Source organism: Pocillopora damicornis, chromosome 2 (genome assembly GCF_964200805.1).
Source record: "Pocillopora damicornis chromosome 2, jaPocDami1.2, whole genome shotgun sequence".
Taxonomy (NCBI): Eukaryota; Metazoa; Cnidaria; class Anthozoa; order Scleractinia; family Pocilloporidae; genus Pocillopora; species Pocillopora damicornis.
Window position 1 is genome coordinate 759579 of NC_142671.1, and position 18340 is coordinate 777918.

General features: G+C 37.9%; 3 protein-coding genes across 3 annotated transcripts; 2 read left to right on the forward strand and 1 right to left on the reverse strand.

The window, feature by feature from the left end:
* The first annotated feature begins 1478 nt into the window (after positions 1 to 1478).
* Positions 1479 to 5009, forward strand: LOC113679849 (small ribosomal subunit protein eS27). Its single transcript, XM_027196822.2, has 4 exons — positions 1479 to 1514; positions 2284 to 2392; positions 3237 to 3347; positions 4684 to 5009. Exons 1-4 carry the CDS (start codon positions 1509 to 1511, stop codon positions 4710 to 4712), a joined length of 255 nt encoding a protein of 84 aa, XP_027052623.1. The 5' UTR covers positions 1479 to 1508; the 3' UTR covers positions 4713 to 5009.
* A 949-nt stretch (positions 5010 to 5958) lies between these two features.
* LOC113679847 (uncharacterized) lies at positions 5959 to 8888 on the forward strand. Its single transcript, XM_027196821.2, has 2 exons — positions 5959 to 6208; positions 8198 to 8888. Exons 1-2 carry the CDS (start codon positions 6142 to 6144, stop codon positions 8572 to 8574), a joined length of 444 nt encoding a protein of 147 aa, XP_027052622.2. The 5' UTR covers positions 5959 to 6141; the 3' UTR covers positions 8575 to 8888.
* Positions 8889 to 14520: 5632 nt separating this feature from the next.
* Positions 14521 to 17834, reverse strand: LOC149049437 (uncharacterized). Its single transcript, XM_089197848.1, has 3 exons — positions 17717 to 17834; positions 16383 to 16394; positions 14521 to 15056 (listed from the first exon to the last, which is right to left on the reverse strand). The coding sequence occupies exons 1-3, from the start codon at positions 17832 to 17834 to the stop codon at positions 14875 to 14877; spliced, it is 312 nt and encodes a 103-aa protein (XP_089053974.1). The 3' UTR covers positions 14521 to 14874.
* Between the last annotated feature and the right edge of the window lie 506 nt (positions 17835 to 18340).

Genomic DNA, 18340 nt, shown 5'->3' on the forward strand with positions numbered 1-18340 from the left:
AGTACAGAGCAACATGGATGTTACAAATCGAGATCTATTAAGCTAAATGTCAGTGATTCTCCTGCCTGCTATACGACAGTCCTCCATAAATACAACAGTCCAGCAGTTTTTTGTGAGAAGACACCGAAGAAGGCGCAAAATCAGCCAAGCGCATCGGAGGTCACCTCAAAACACTGCAGGCGATTTCCTATATTAGCTACATTCTGCTTTATGATTGGTCAAGCCGCCTCGGGGAGTAGATAAACCGGACTTTTCAGTTCAGGAACTGTCATGGGAAATTCTTTTGTTCCTTTTGATGTATCTATGGAAATAACCCTAGGGCAGTGTCAGTCTGGGGAAAGCGGTTATGCACAAAAATGTCCTTGCCCGTGCGCAAACGCTATTTACCCATGGGTAAAAGGGCTAGTGTAACCACGACCTATATAATTATTATTTTCATTATTGTTGTCATTGTTATTATTATTGTTATTATTATAGATATCATTTATCTTTTCTTTTACCTTAGAATATTTTAAAAATATATATATTTTTGGAGGCTTGAAAATTCTTATTATTATGACAATTATTATTATCATCGTGATTTATCATTATAGTTATTATGATTATAACTGTTATTGTAATAAAGATAGTTACTGTGCAACACCATTATGGTCCTACAACTTACCAATACTACACAACAGAGAAAAAAAGCGCCTAATAACAGATTCAGATTTCCTTTGCATTTAATATCTCCGAAAGCTACTAGGTTATGTCAGAGATAAATAAAATAAAACTAGCATGCTTTAATTCATACTCACCAAGTACAGCAATCTACTTAAAATACACTTACATTGTGATGAATCATAAAAACTCACTGATTCGTAAACCTAAGGTACTCTTAAAGTTAAACTTCAATTTGTCTCAAGTCAGAAGTTCTGATCCTATCTAGTATGTCATTCCATTTTTGAGGGGATACCAGGTATCTAGTGGAATGTAACTCAATTGGTGTAGTTCCAGGGTATGTGTTCATCTGAAACTTTATTTGATAGATCAAGTGACCAGTTGTTCAGATAAGTACCTTGTTGTATCCAATTTTGGATGTGTTCAACAGAATGATCAGCAAGTACTATCCTCCTTCGAGCAGCCGATGAGACAGAATCACGCCGTCTCGCAGCTCGGTTAATATCCGCTACTATATATACACCTTCACCTCTGGAGAAATTCTTAATTGGCGCGTTTGCAAAACTGAAATCTCTTATTTAGAAGCCGTAGTTAAGGTTATCTGGTCCACAAATTGAACCATCAGATCTACCTAAAGCTAATAACAAAAATGCTTATTCATTGTTTCTATACGTAACCTTCAGACTGAAACAATTCTCCCCATTCACTTTTTCTTTGTTGTGGTACCCAGTCCCTTATTGCAACACATTGTGCAACTGTGGCCCTGAAATTTTTTCCCGACCTCCCCTCATATGTCTTGGCACTGCACACGTTTCTCTCTCTTTTGGTCTTGATTCGAAGGCAAAACCATGCCGGTTAGTAGCAGGCGATTCTGCCCCTATTTCGCCCCCAAAAATGCACAGAGAATGTCCAAATAACTACCATAATCTAGTATAATACTTACTTCACTAGTTTCGGGGTTAATATTGTGTATTGTCGCAGTGTTAACACGAGAACAATCATGACTTAGCTCTTCTTTAGAAACTCCACCAGCATTTTCACTTTCAAACAAGCACTATCTCCATGTTTTATGAGAATAGATCTCCTTGAGAAACGTTGGTGTTTGATTTCAGAAAGTATTGGTCGGACCATGTAGTATAGATGGTTCATTGTAGATTAAGATCGGTTATTCGAGATGTCCTTAGGACGAACTGAAAAATCCCCAAAGGGTGAATAGCCTTCTGCAATGAACAATGCTCCTTTCCAAGGCACCAGTATTTCCTATTTATTAACTCTTTTACTTCGTGTATAACAATCATACAAGGAAACGGCGGCTAGCTTGACAACATAAGGGTACAGTTTCTTGTAAAGTACCTTTCATCAGGAAATTTTTAGATTATTAGCTAGTAATTGTTAGTCTGAGTAATTTAGATCCTCGTTCAAGATGGTGAAGTTATCGTGGGAAATGTGCTTAGTTGGTATATGAAGAACTTTTTGTGAAATTTGCAAACTGGGGACAATCAAGGTGCTTGTCAGTAAAGGCATAAGAATCACCGCTAATTTTAATCCTTTGGGCACCTTTTAAAACTATTGGTACTGTCTGTTATTCTGGATCTCACTTTGTGTTATGAATTGGTTCTTTAGTTGTTCAAGGATCTTTTGCATCCCTCTGTTGAGGAAGAGAAACGGAAGCACAAACTCAAACGGCTTGTTCAAAGTCCAAACAGCTACTTCATGGATGTGAAGTGTCCAGGTGAAGTCATTAGCAAATAGTGATGTAGAGTGATAAATTTATTTCTAAAGGTAACCAGGTAACAGTAGGAAATAAAATGACTGAAGAAGAAGTAAGAGATTGCAATGATCAATGAAATGGTAGTATTTATTCAGAGGTCTCAAGCCTCAAGCAGTGAGTGTGAGACTTGCACAAACAGATTCAATCTCATGCTGAAACTAATATTTCTCAGGCATTAACACTATGGCTGGGAAATGCGTCTTGACAAAAAGGTGTAGCTTGATAATCTTGTGACTTATATACTGTTTTGTTCGGTAAAAAAAATGTGCAGTTGGTTTTAACAATGCATTTACTGGAATCTGAGCCACCAAAGTAATAAAATAGAAATCAGGAGGCTAACCTAAAACAGCACATTTTAAAGGTTTTCATTCCCATCGAACAATGGCAAAAATAAAACTATTAAATCTTAACGTTTTTGTTGGTTGGTGATGTTGAGGTGACCAGTGTTAAATGTCAAATGAAATTTTGGTCTTCAAGCACCTTTTAATGCTCACAAAAAAAGCAGGTCTGGTAACCAGTAGGTTTCTGCTGCCTATTGGTTTCTTATGACAACCTTGTGAAGGAATTGAAAGCTTTATAAAATTGGTATTAAAAAGGTTTGGGAAAATGGACTTTTGTATGTTTGAAAAGCCCTTCAAATGCACTGATTATGTTTCATTTCTTGAATGGTCCAGGTTTCAGAACATGCGCAGTAAACTGTTAACCCCTGACCAAAGTCACAGTATACATCTTTAGGGACTAAATTTCTGTTTTTAGTTGGAGCCCTGTACAGAGTTTAGTAATAATCATCTTATTTTTTCCACAGGTTGCTACAAAATCACAACTGTGTTCAGCCATGCCCAGACAGTTGTTCTGTGTGTGTCATGTTCTATGGTGCTCTGTCAGCCTACAGGAGGGAGAGCAAGACTCACAGAAGGTTAGAATAAACATTGAACAATAGCTGTAATTATAGACAGAAATTGTCATCATATGACCTCATGAAAAACATTGATGGAAAAATCCTAAGTTCATGGTTAACCAGGCAAACAGTGCTGAAAAAAAAAAAAAAAAAAAGCTGCACAACCCTGTCAGATGTAAGCTGAAAGAAGGAAGGAAGAAATACTTTATCAGAGAGAGAGAGAGAGAGAGGTCTTGATGGAAAAAAATATTTGGCTCTTGGTCATGAAGAATAGACCTTGTGCAAAATATATTCATGTCAAGCCTTTCTAACTAGTCATTAAGTGCATATTAATTCCATAAATAGTTTGGTTAGAGGTCTGCATGTGAAGCCTTAAAAGTTGCAAACTCTAAATGAACCACTGGGTATTCAGATTCAGTGTTAATCATTGCAATGCCACTTAGAACTCTTGGAAAATATGTAAAAAATGGCAATAGTTGAAAGGGGATTAGATGGGTAAAACTGGACCAGAAGTGCTATCTCTGGTTAACTAAATGCACTTGTGTGGTATTTTCCTAGCTCATTATTATTGGAATGTCAGTGTGTTATGTTTTGAGACCATCCTTGGTTATCTTACATCATTTGAAACCAGCCTTTACTGTTTCATTGTCAACAGAATTGAATGGTATAATGAGGAAATAATTGTTTCTTTTACTCCAAGGATTTAAGAGCTCCACAGAATTCTCTAAACTGATGGCAAGGATTTTTTTTTAGTTGTCTTACTCAGAGAATTCTACACTTCATTGACACATTCTTTTATTGTTTATCTCCTTAATTCTCCAAATTCTAATGGGTATGTTAGACAAAAGAGTGTAGTGGGTTACTCTGGGGTCTTTTGGGAATCAGACATCTTTTCACCTGGGGGTATTAATGGGTAACCACAAACTGTAAGGTAAACTGGAAAATTGCTGAGCTCTGAAGATGACCATGACATCCAAAAAGAGTGGACACACTCCTTGTAACTGAGTATTTCAGAAACTGGAAATAAGCACTGGCAGTTAAGAGCCACTTGGCCTGAACCCCTTTACTCCCAATGTCTCATTAGTGATTTGCTTTTCCATCTACCATACAATTCCTGATATTATTGTGGCAAATTTGGTCTTGGATCAGCTATAAATCCCCTAACTGATATTTTCTTCATTCCCATCACTTGTTTGCTTGATATTGTATTGATATTGTAAGGAGAAAATCTTTCTCAGTCACTTATGGGATTTAAAGGGTTACAAGGCTAATACCTGTAACTTAAGCATTTGTCTTTGTTGTTGGGCTGCTTGATTTTAATGTCTGTTTCACTGTTTGTTTATTTTTATTTTAGGTTGCTCCTTCAGGAGGAAACAGAATTGAATTCCTCTTCAAAGAGTATTGCAGAATTAGGAAAAAGCACCTTTAAATCAACACTGATTTAAGTCTCTTTTTTATTAGCTTAATTAACAACAAATCTCTTGTTGGAGCTTCCTGTTTTCAGAAGTAATGTAGGTGTTTAGACCAAAGGAACTGTTAGTGTTACTACACTTTAAGTTGGGTGGAGTTGAGAAGGGTTAAGTTTTGTTCACTGGTAAGAACAGCGGTGTCGTTGCTCAGACAGAAATGATCTTGCCGCTGACATTGCCTCTGTAAATAAATAAAGTCAGTGTTGATTTATGTCGTGGTGTGTTTCTTGTTCTTATTGTCAGTAGCATCCTGCCTGATAGCTAGAGGCAAGTGTAGAAGCCCAAGGTTTGCAACCTTGTTCCTCTTATTGCCAATTAAGTGTCAGCAGATATGTAGTTATGATCATCTTGATTGCCACACTTGGGTTTCTTAGGCCGGGATGTGTTGCACTACTGCATTGTCGACCTAAGATTAAAATTGTCATATTTGGGAATCATTTTAGACCGTCTACACGAGAAATTCCTGAGAATCATTCCCTAGGTTTTCTGTTTCTGAGATTATCTGGACTTGATTCTACGTTACAGATTCTCAGCCGCAGAATTTTCACACTCGATCGGATGTAAAGCACTCTTCCAAGTTAAAGTATGGGTTTATTTCGTGTCCCCTTACATAACCTTGTTACCATTTTCTCGCTACACCGGAAGTCGAAAGGTTTTATTGTAAGGGTAAAGCATGCTATTATTGTTCATCGGGGTTCATCCACTTTACTTTTCACTTAACCCTTTAACTCCCAAGATCTGATTGTTAATTCTCCCCTCTAGCTGCTACACATTTCCTTGTAAATTAGTTACACAAATTTTGTGTTAGATCAAGATAACAACTTGCACTTGATAAGTTTGAGTATTCTCATAACCTGTTTGCTGAATAATGTGAGGATATTGTAAAGAGAAGTGTCGTGTTAATCACTTCTGGGAGTTAAAGGGTTTAAAACGAAATTTTCACCCTTACATTTGAAAACACATGGCGCGAAAGCAAAACAAATTATATTTTCATTACCTTTTAACCATCCTCTAACATCTAAACAAGCTAAAACATATTTAAGACAGAAGGTTACTTAAAATTCATATGATTAAAGGCCTAACATAAAACGCTCCATGGCACGAACGAGAAATTATTGGTTTACTTCAGAAATATTGTTCATGGGCAAGTTCAAGCCAATGACAGTGTCCCGGAGTACAATGGAGAAGAATGTTGGCGATGCTTAATCTTGCGTTACGTTTGTTTGTTTGAGTGACTCAGCATACTTGGTGAAGTGAGAGAGACTCGTTTTGTGATTTTGAGGTTCATATCCTGTCCAATTTAAGACCCTCCTGCTCCAAAATTTCGCTTTGGTCAATTATTTATGAGCATGAAGATTACTGGCCGCATTACAATTCTGTTAGTGGGTTTAATTCTTCCGCTCGTTGCAGGTAAGTCGAAGGCGTTGAATTTAGAGCTCAGCCGATTACGTAATTAAACATACGGTTTGTCAGCTTTTTTCAATATGTATTGGTGTATTGGATCATATTTTTTGCAGTGAGAGGGATTGGTTTTTCGTGGGGCAAGTTTTGGCGCACCCTTGTGTACAATGGCTCTCTAGTCTGAATTTCGCCCGAGTTATGTGCTCTCCCAGATCAGCTCCACTTGAAGTTTCGATACCATGTTTAAGTTTATATAGAAATCCACGTTTTCCTTCAGTAAAATCGCTGACGAATACATTTATTGATGATAGTTCTATTGAAAAAATCTCAATAATGGCCGAAGTAACTTGCAATGAATGATTAACAATATTAATATAGTACTAAACGAAACTGCCCAGAGACCTGGTTTACGCTGTGTTACGTGACCCTTTCCGTTAGCGCATTCCGTGTTTTACGGGCACAAGCTAAGTTTTAAAAGCGTTCTTTAAAATAGGAGATGAACAAGCGGGCTACGTCTCTAAGGAAAGTGTGGTGTTGCGTCGGTGGAGTCTAACTACATAAACTGGCTTTATCCAGTTGACAACGTAAATTGGCCACCCTGAGAGTTTCTTCGAAAGCAAATTTCCATCATGAACTCAATTGATGAAACCCAATTATTTTCCTTATAAAAAACCTTGTCACACTTGGTCATATGACTTGTTAGGGGTAAACTTGCCGCTTCTGTTTTCATAGCCAGGAATATATTTGGTTGAAACTGACGAACTTATCGTGTTAACCTCTTAACTCCCAAGATCAAATTGTAAATTCTCCCCTCAAGCTGCAATATATTTCCTTGTAAATTAGTAATGAGAATTTGGTGTTAGATCAAGATAACACCTTCTAACTGATAAGTTTGAATATTCTCATTACCCATTTGCTGGATAATGCTAGGATTATAGGGAGAAGTTTCATGGTGATCACTTCTATAAGTTAAAGGGTTAACGAAGAGGAGGTCACGCAATGAGCTATCGCCAAAGGCCCTTTATATTAGTTGTATGGGAGTGTAATTTTTAGAACTTTCGAGATATTGCAAGCATCAGTTGATTATTGTCCGTCAGGAGAGCTTATTTGCAATACCATTAAATAACGAAATACATGTTAAGGCCTATTTACACGGTACGACTTTGTCGCATGCGACAAGCTTACGACAGGCCTACGACACGAATTGTATCGTGTAAATCAAACCTACCACTCGCTTACGACTGTCGTGCACGTCACGAAAAATGTCGTAGGATTTTAAAACATGTTTTAAAACGCTGCGACAATCGTAGCCGAAATTGATAGAAAATGACGTATTTTGTGACAAATTTCTACTGAGTAGGGGAGGAAGGTGAAATTTTCTTGCGTCAAAATGGCGGAGGAAGTCGCCTCCGGAAAGTCGAAGACTGCTTCCAAAGCGAAAAATACATTCTCAGATGAGGAAATAGAGAATATGATATCACTGTGGAGCGAGGAAGAGGTTCTTTTCCTTCTCTTGCAAATTATTGAAACAATGACCTCGGCCGAAACGAGTGGAATTGCACGCGATTTTGGCATGTCGTAGGTGAAAATGTCGTGCGCGTGTAAATTGTAAGTCATGTCGTAGGCCTGTCGTAAGCTTGTCGCATGCGACTAAGTCGTACCGTGTAAATAGGCCTTTATTGATCATGCATGTAGTCTCGCCAAAATTCTATGTCCCGGATGCACAAAGCTGAAATCTCAGGCATGCGCGGAAATCTAGTCAACACCGCGAGATATTTAGCGTTTCCTTTCTTTTATAATCATTTTTTTGTGGGGGAAGGCACTCCCCTATCAACGTTTAGTGGCTGAAGGAAATGAGGAATCAGAGTCCCCATAACAAAAATCGTCCCGCTAGAAGCTTTTTTGAGAGGAAACTCCTATCAATTTAGCTTTCAAACCTCCAGGTGATCATACAATTGTTATTCACATTAAGCGTAGTTTGTTTCTCCTTTATCGCAGTTAGCGGTTTGAAATGCCATCACTGCCTAAGCTCGTCATCGCTGTATGACTGTGGCAAGTCAAGCGAGAAGATTGAATGTCCTGAAATAGCAGACAACTGTGCTAATATTTCCACTGAAGTCGAGGCTAGCGTTGGTTCGATTAAAAGCTATTTCTACGGCTGTGCTACCAAGAAAATGTGCGACGATGCCAGGGAACAACTTAAAGTGTGTCAAAAGATCAGTGGTGGAGGCTATAAAGTGAAATGCAACATCACTTGCTGCAATGGAGATTTATGCAGTCCAATCGTTACTTCACAAAGTACCATGCCACTTTCAGGCCACTTTTTCCTACTTCCTGTAATAATTTCCGCTCTTTCTTATTTTAAAGACTACTGAACAGCAACTGTTTTGTGCATCTCGAATTTCCCTTACCAAATGCACTTTTTCATTATTCAGATTTCGTATTTCATGTTGGACGAGAGATAAAAAAAGGTGCCGGACTCTTGAATTAGCCTCGTTGTTAAGTTATTTTTCAACTTACTCGATGAGGAGAGATAAAACTTCATGAATACAGTAGATCACACCATTCTAAAAAATTGCATTGTTGCTGTGGAACTTAGGCATGCACATACAGCAACGGCTTCCTTTAACCGGATTGGAGAAAAAACACTAGTTTCGATAAAATAAATAAATGTGTCAATGTTGTGTGAGTACTTGAGCTACAAGATGCTGGCTTGCGCCCAAGTTCCAACGAGTCAGCGGACTTTTAATGGATGCTATTTTCGTCTGATATAAACTGAAACACGCGCTTTACATCTTCAGTGAGCATGAACAATAGTAGCAAGGTTGGCCCCTCGCAACCATTTTTCGCGTGACCAGAAATGTTAGTGAATTCATAAGATGTACAATAGCTTGGCTTTAAGGGCTATGATTGTCACGAGTCATGTGACAAAATGTCACGCCAAAGTATTTTGGAGGTTAAGCAGGGTGAGATGGGAATAAGAAAACAAAACAACAGGTTTTTCAATAAAACAATTTTAATATTAAAAAATTCCATAAATGACAAACGGAACAAGTACTCTTCCTCAGTGGACAGCGCCCAGCACATCATAAACAGGAAAAAATAAGCATTCGTGAAGTTCTCACAAATCAGTCAACATGGCTACCGTTTCTATATCCTCGGGTGTCAAATGCTCGTAGCCAAAGGTGCTACCGGTAGCCAAAGGTGCTACCGGTAGCCAAAGGTGATATTTCTCGCAACATTTCACCGCAGCCTAGCTCTGCTTGAATCAAAATTCTGTGTGCATCCTTCAGGGCTGATCTCACTTCTAGTGAAATTTCCAGGTAGGCGGGGTTGAAGTATGGGAATCGGCTCAAAATGCAGGAGCGTTATATACAATAAAATTTCGTTGTACATCTCGTCGACGGCAGTTTTTCCCCTTGATTGTTTGGGTCAGGGTGCATCCATTTTTCCTCAAGTGAAAGAATAATATCAAGTGATATCACCATTTTTCTTCAAGGGAACTCCATATGGCACTACCTACATTCTATCGCTTTAGGTGCTTGAGAAAGGAAGCGTAAGACGAGAGGCTTGTCGTCGTGGTGAACTACGCTGTATGGATGGTTGTTAGAGGCTTCATAGTCGACATCATAAATATGCAAATGTAATGGTCCAATCAAAGTTCATAAAACTTGACCCCGTTGACCTAAAGTTTTCTGCACCACAACAAATGACAGTTGGCTGTAACTGGACACCTGTAATCGGACAGTCGAAGCAGCCAATCATACAAAGTCCACTCAGCTAATCCACCAATCACAGAAATGATCACAGTGACCATAGCAACAACCAATTATCCAAAGAAAAACTGGGGAATTTCCAAAATAGAGGAATTTTGAACAAAAGACATTTTCTCCACTGGAGATATTTGTTCTTGGTGTTTTTGTTTTTTCGGAAATTGAAATGATTATGATTGATTGGTAAAACGATTTCTTGTCGTCCAATTCTGTCTGTAATCATACTGTGATTAACAAATCGGACTCCCGCTTCGCGCTCGTCTGATTTTGTTAGTCACTCGTATGATTACGGACTGAGTTGGACTCCTCTCGGTCCCATTGCTATGATAAATCACAACATATCCAACGTCCCAAATATGTCTCGGCATCCCCTTTGTTTTACGTCATGAAAGTTGTGTGTGTACAGGAAGAAATGCGGTCGCTAGGCCGCAAAACGACTTTACCATCAATCTGCTTCACACTAATTTTACAGCATTTGGTTCAAAAGATAAATAATAATAATAATAATATTAATAATAGACTTACCGTCTCTCTTATTCTTTACAAAATAATATTTTGTATGGAAAACTAGCTCTACCACAGAAGATGAAGAAGATGAACTGAGCTGGTCTGGAAGTCATGCAAGAGAGCCGCGATCGGAAAAACTGATCTTAAAAATTGCGTTTAAAGTTTCCCGAAAATTGAAAACAGGAAACGCGGCACATCGGTGAAAGCATATACTAGGAGGATAAGGAAACATCTTAGCAAAGAATGTACTGAAACTCTGATAACTGCCTTTATTTCTAACCGCCTTGACTATTGTGATAGCCTGTCATTTGGCTTACTGGCGTATCAGATTCAGAAACTGCAATAATTGCCGCTAAACATGCAATAATTGCAGCTAAACTCGTTGTCCGTGCGAAAACATTCCCAAGAGCGTGGTGCATTCATTCCAGTAACTGTGGCCGTAAAGAAATTAGATTTCTCCACTTTAAATAACAGCCGCTATTTCGATTCTGCACCTTTGACACCAGTTTTGCCGTTATCTCACGTTCAATAATTTCACGTCGCTTGGTGGATATAATTTTGGCTGCCACTGGATTTTGATTTTTAGCCTTCTGAATTTTGTACCTGACACTAATTGAGCACATCTGAAGCCATCGTGAAACGAATCTCCAAGTCGCAAGTTTACAAAAGTATCCTCATCGTCCTTGTCCTGAATCCACAATTCTTCATCAGGAGTAAATTGTAAACATTCTAATTTATTCCTTACGATTCGCATCAGATTCGATCAGATCATCAAAGGTAGACACCATCGATCTTCCGGAAAAGAAATATAGAACATTTTTAGCTGGTTCATGTTGTATTACTAAACGAAAGCAGATAAACGACGACAGACAGCAAAAGCGCGGGCAAAGAAATGCCAAGGAATGTTATTACGAGCGTTTGCTTTTTGTGCTAACACCTTTTTAGTCACGTGACCAAAAACGATCACCTTTGTCGCTAACGGCAACTGTTACGCACGTCTGCGGAAAAACAGTCTACCTGTTTCGGTAGTAAAATCCATAACTATTCCTCAATTTCTAACAAGCTCTTTGATGTAACGACCGTATCTCTAGTACTAACGTTGTCTTACTTTTTTTTACTCGACACTGACTTTTTTGTTTTGGTAATCGGCTCCGCCGTTTGCGATTCATGTCAAAAAAAATATTTTGAAACAGAACATAAACTTCTGTAAACTTCAATTTTTCGCTAAAATTAGAAGTACATTGCACTATTTCAAGCTCTAAAAAACGCTCTCACGAAAGTGAGTACTTCAAATAATAATCAACGTAACTTGAGGTAGTAATGACACGATAAAGGTATATTTTCCAATTCGTTTTCCTTTTCGACAGGCCTCTTGCATCCTTCATGAGGGGGGTATTGGGGCCTATTAGAAACCGCAAACCCGTAGAAAAGATAATCCAAAACCGAAAAACCGAAAAAAATTTGATCAAAACCGAAAACCATACGCAAAACTGTCAAACCCAATAGATATACACATCCCAGTTATTAAAACCCTGATCGATCCGATACAGTGGTGACAAGTGGAGCATACAGAGTAAACTGCACTAATTTCATTACAGGATTTATGAATGCCATGGACTTGGCATTCGTATCTTCTAGTATCTGCTTAAATTAACAGCTGCTCTCTCGAGGACCTCGAGCATGGTCTCTGGGGACTCAGCAGCTGGTAACGGAGCCTAGTTAAATTAGGGAAATTCGCACCAAAGTCCTTTATACGATTGCAATTTTGCAGTCGCAAAAAGCAATAGCTCTGGAAAATTTTATCGAAAATCCCTAATCTTAATCTAACGTTTCCATTCGCGAACTAAGACCTGAAAGTTTGGAGATTCTATTGGAATGTTGAATCAATCAGTCTCGTGTGGCCTGTAACTTGGTCACCAACTTTGAAGTGGCGTTGATAAAGAAACCCTGGCGATATTTCATGCTTAGCCGTACCCTACCTGTAGCCGTACCCTCCCCTCCCCCCTCCTTTCAATTGGTTTTTCACGCATTCCTTTCGATAACATGTACGTTTAGCGGCTATTCGAGATCAGTAGAGGCGCGTAATTGCCGCTCAGATCGAAGAGAAACCGGAACCCAAATAGGTCAAATAGGAAAAACCGAAAACCGCATCTGATATCAAATCCGAAAACCCGTTAGTATTTCACGCGAAAAACGAAATATCCGCAAACCGCAATGAACACCAAAACCAAGAAACTGAAATTTTTTTAACACAAAAACCGAAAAGCCGAGCTAAAAATAGCCAAAACCGCAAAACCGGAAATCCCAATGCCCCCCTCCTTCACAAATAACATCATCTACATCGATCGCTCAAACAGTCACTAGACAAGACTCCAAGTCGTTTGTATCCACACACCACACATAACAATTTTGAGACTTTGCCGCCTCCATCTAGTTTCAGAGGGAAAAATGACAAGAAAGGTTGTCTCAACTACTCGACGTTTTCCGACGTAAATTCCCGCTTCTTTCCTGTCGTGATTCTTTAGCGGGAAGCAAAAATTTTTTTTGGGATCACTTTCTAAAGGAGCTTAGACACCAGGCTCAACTAGGGAACCAAGCCTTTTGATGACGTAAACAATTTTTCACTCACCACCCCCGACTGGTTGAAGTGTAGTTGGAGGTGGACAGGGAAGGAAACATTTTTGTTACTTGCGCGGGAAAAAAACAAATGAGAAGTTATCTATTACCTTTTTTTTGTTGTTGTAATTTTCCACAAAAAACAAATGGGAAGTTATCTATTACCTTTTTTTGTGTAATTTTCGCGGGAAATAATATTACCTTATCTCGCTCCGCTCCGTACATATACGAATCTTCTGCCTTTGGTTATAATACACTTTCTTCGTTAATTCTAAATATTACTCACGGTCAAATGGATCCAAAGGGAATTTCAAACCTTGGAAATACTTGCTTTCTGAATAGTGTCTTGCAAGCTCTGCTCTCAGTGACATGTTTTTCCGAAGGGCTCACTGGATTGCAGCACAATCACAAGAAGTGCACCTCATCTAAAACAGGTCTTGAAAATGTATTCAATATTATTTTAGCACGTCAAAATAACATTGATATTGGAGTAGAAGACATAAAATCCCAGCAGGCAAACAACATCAACCCATCGGTGAACTGTGTAATTGAACCAAGTACTTTTTTGATGAACCACAAAATTCGTCATCAGTGTGGTAATCCGCTTAGTTATTCTTGACATTAAGCTTATTTCGACTTTATGAAACAATTAAAATACGTATATTAAAATACGTATTTGACAACTGGATAATCTTGTTAGAACGTCACAGGAAGTTGTACCTTGTACGGAGCTACGAGTAAAATGTTTAAGGCCTTTTCACTGTTTATGGCGGTAAATTTATATTAGTCCTGGAAGCTTTGCAAGTCGTAGTTCTTTGCTCGATTATTTTTTGACACTGTTGTGTTGCGCGTTCATCTAAAATGTGCGTGTACGAGTACTAGGAGTGCAAAGAGTAAAAACGGTACGCAAACCTAACACTTTCGACCCCTCCCCATCCCCCTCCCCCAGCCCCACCCTCTGGACAAATGAGTAGTTTCTGGACCATATTGACTTGATAATCTTGGTAACTCCTAAATTGACTATGCCAATTTCCTGTGGATTAAATTAATTACAATCACAAACCTGTAGACAGCAAAATTAAATCCAGGAATGGTGTCCCTGCCACATGGAAATTTTTGTTTTTGGTTTCTTTTTTTTCTGAGGGGGGGTAGAGTTCAACCCCCCCTCCCCTTTGAAAAATTCATTTCATGTCAAGCATTTCCTTAAAAAATTTTGGCACTTTTGGACCCCCTCTCCCCTGGAATTTTCAATGATCCTACTTGGGGTGGGAGTGTGTTGATCTTTCAATTCTTTCTAGAACTACACCTTTACTACACATTCTTTCTTACAAAAAGTGAATTTTGTGGTCAAAATGATCTCTATAATAATCACCTCCACCCTTACATTTTTCTTTTGCATGTGGGAGAATAAACATTGACATTGACAACAATGACAACAGTTCTATTTGCACTCAACATTTACATTTTTAGTTTAGCCAATAACTACAAGAAAAGTCAAATACTCATCACAAAGACAAGCTACCATAGTATTTCTTATACCCAATCACACACTTTATTAGTCAGTATTATTCAAACATTTATCCTGTTCCATTAGTGGTGTTTGTCTATTCATTCTTAAGGGTTGTACTATACAGAGCTTCCTGAAGGACCATTCTAACCCAGTGGAGCTGGAATCATCTTATTACTGTAGCAGGTAACAAATTTTAATAGCATTAAACCTAACACCAAAAGGACACACAAATACAACTATTTTTTTGATAACTGCTACAGTGCTTAACACTATAAACTACAATGCACAAAGCAGACTATTTTCTTCCAGTGCAAGAAATTAGGAATGTCAAAGCTACTACAATTGTACAAATTCAAGTTCTTATGCATGGATTGAAAAGAGTAGGAGATGCGGTCCCTGTTGCTGTGGTCTGGTCTCTGTGTCTGTGTGTTGTGAAGAATACAATTCATTCCTGTAATCAATTGAGAAAAGGCAAATAATGAAATAAAAATTCATACAAATACAAAATGCAATAAGTCCACATTAGCTTATTTGCTGCCTTCAATACAACATCATTTAACAAATAAAGAGATAATGATGACAACAAGGATGATGATGGTAATGATGGTGATGGTGATGTCAAGGATCATGGTTAGTGGTATAGGAGACTGACTGGGTGACCTCCAGTAACTAGTAGATGAAGAAGCAACAGTATGTGTAATGCCTCATTCCATGCTGTCTAGTTACTTGAAAAACTAGTAGCCCCCTGCCCCCCTCCCCTTGCTGATTCCTGTCTATATATAATGAATTGCACAAATATTAAATTATGCATTCTTTCATTTTTACTACATCAGTTGCTCCCAGAGTACTAATGGATGGAAGAGGCTAGTCACATGCCAGGCACCTCTGTCATTTTGCATTCAAATGGTAAGATTTCAAAATGATGGAAAAAAACTTCACAACTTAATAGATTACAAAGAGAAAGTGTTATTGTCCATGAGGGTACCACCATTTCTTCTGGTCATTATGTGTGTTACCTAAAAAGAGAAGAGAGGTGGTATTTTTCAAGTGATACCACAGTTCGACAGTCTTCACATCTTGAAGCTACAAGCCAGGAAGCATATCTCCTCTTCTATGAAAAAGATGAGGTTGAAGACATGCAAGAGGTTACACATATTTCTTCTATGTCTGTTAAGGTCCAAAACTGTCTACCACAGATGCCCAGTATGCCTCTAAAAAGGAAGAAGTTTCCTGTCAAGTTTTGTCTTCCACCTGGTTACTATGTATTAAAGGCTGAAAAACCTGGCATTTTCAAGACAGCTACTGGAAGTATACCCTGGAAATATTCTACACTGGATGTAACATCAGTATTAGCAAAGCAGAGGGAATTGCCATGGCTGGGGTCCAAATCTCAGGGAATCCTAGAATTAAAGCATGGGAGCCAACTGATGTTGAAAAGCTCCTTCCAGCTAAACACAAGATAAGTTACGGCAAACTTTCCAATTTTGTGATAGACTATATTTTTCTACTGATAGAAAGTCAGTCTCAAGCCAGTAACAAGAAAGTTTTTACAGTCAACTCCGATGTTTATAACAACATGGCACAATTCTTAATGAATATTTTCTTGAAGCATAAGTATGACTTGCTTTATGAGAACATTTCAGCAGCAGACATGATCCTGTGCCCAGTACTGCATGGATCATATATTATCAGAGAGAAGCCAACATGAAAGTTCGTAAAAAATTCAACAATCAGAAAAGAAGAAGGAATCTTTCACACAATGTTAGAAAGAACTTACCAAATGCTGGGCCTAAAAGATAGAGCAATCATTGGAATGAGTTCTGAATCCATTTTTACAGAGCTATAAAAATGGAAAGAACTTAGCAATACCCCATTGGACACAACCATTTTTCCTAACAGCTGTCTAAAATTATTGAAGCAATAACAGTAGCTGCTTTCATCTGAACTGATTTTTATCTAATCAATGCCAGCACATGAATACTCAGAGAAGTTGGAGTAGTTTCATTGCAAATTTTTCAATATTCTTTGCAGCAAAGGATGGGAAAAATTAATTATTATAAATAATTATTATCATCATTATCATTGTTATCATTGTTATCATTATTATCACTATTATCATTATTATTATTGTGTTTCAAACTTTACCACTTCCCTTCCCCAGAGCAGCTACATGTATACAATACGGGGCCTTTTAAAAAGTCCTCAATGTTTAATGCCTCGAGGCTTGCTGGTTTGGCAGTCAGTGGAAAGGTAATGAAAGAAATACATTCAGCTGGATTTATATGATTATAATTAACATTCAAATATTGATTCTAACTCTGCACTGACTCAGGATATAAAAAACAAGACATTGATTGCATTATATATGGTGGCTTGATGCAAATGAGCCAAGAGAGCTTTTTTTTTTTTCAGGTACATGATCATAAAAAAGCCCCATGTTCTGTAGTTGTAAGTCATAGAGTGAAATTCAGTACTTTAACTATATTCAGTAGACCTCAATGCAGTTTTCAACACCACCTTAATGTCAAATAATTTTTGTGACAATTCTGTTATCATAAAAATATCAGTAATACTGCAAATTTCAGCAACAGTTGTACACGTTATAGGAAAATGATTCTTCTGTAAAAAATTTTTCTTCTAGCAGACTTAAATTTTCTGAAAAAAATAACATACAATGTATGGAAAAACTATCACAAACAACAGGGCAGATTCAAGGAAAGGTACAGCCATAGCCAGTATGAAGCAAACATCCCCACCACTCCCAAAATGCAGTATCAGTTGCCTCAGATGTCCAGGCTGTCCAGGGAACAATTTAAACGTTAAATAAGTACAGTTTTGCGTATTCAGATTAATTACTGCTAGGTGCATTATTTTATGACAACGTACTTTAACAAGTTAGGTATATATATATATTTCATATCACAAAAGCAAATAATTTCTGGTGTTATCGCTAATTGGGATATCAGATCAAGAAAGTATAAGGTTATTAATAAAGAGTTTAATTTTGGCTGAAGGTTTTTCGAGTTATTAATTTGACAATTCACTGTACGTTGTAAAATTACAAAGCAAAACACTAAATTTAGGTTGAAAAACACTAAAATACTTACTTACCTTCGGTCTCAAAACGTTTTTCACTATACTGCTGTAAAAATTTGAGTTTGTGTTTACTACAAGCCGATGTTTCTTGTATACTCACAGGCGGCCCAAGCTCCAGCTGTGAGATGATCATCTTGCGCAATAACAGTCATGACAGAATTATAAGAGTTTGTATGGGCATATTTACGACCGCTCTAAGGAATAAAAAATACGTCAAATTCTCAAAAAAAAAAGACCTCACCTTACTTCCACAGTGTGTCACTTGTTATCTGACCGCTTACTTTGATGAAAAGAGTCCATTTAAGCGAGTTGTTTATTTCGAGGTTTTCAACGTACATAAGAAAAGGGCTTTTCTTATGAACGTTGAAAACCTCGAAATGGACAACTCGCTAAAATGCGTTCTTTTCATCAAAGTAAGCGGTCATATAACAAGCGATACGCTGTGAAAGTAAGGTGAGGTATTTTTTTAGAGAATTTGACGTATTATTTTATACCTTAGAGCGGTCGTAAATATTCCCATACAAATTCTTATAATTCCGCCATGACTGTTATTGCGCAAGATGATCATCTCACAACTGGAGCTTGGGCCGCCTGTGGTATACTCCAATGTGACGACATAAGCTAGTAGCAAAAAAGGTC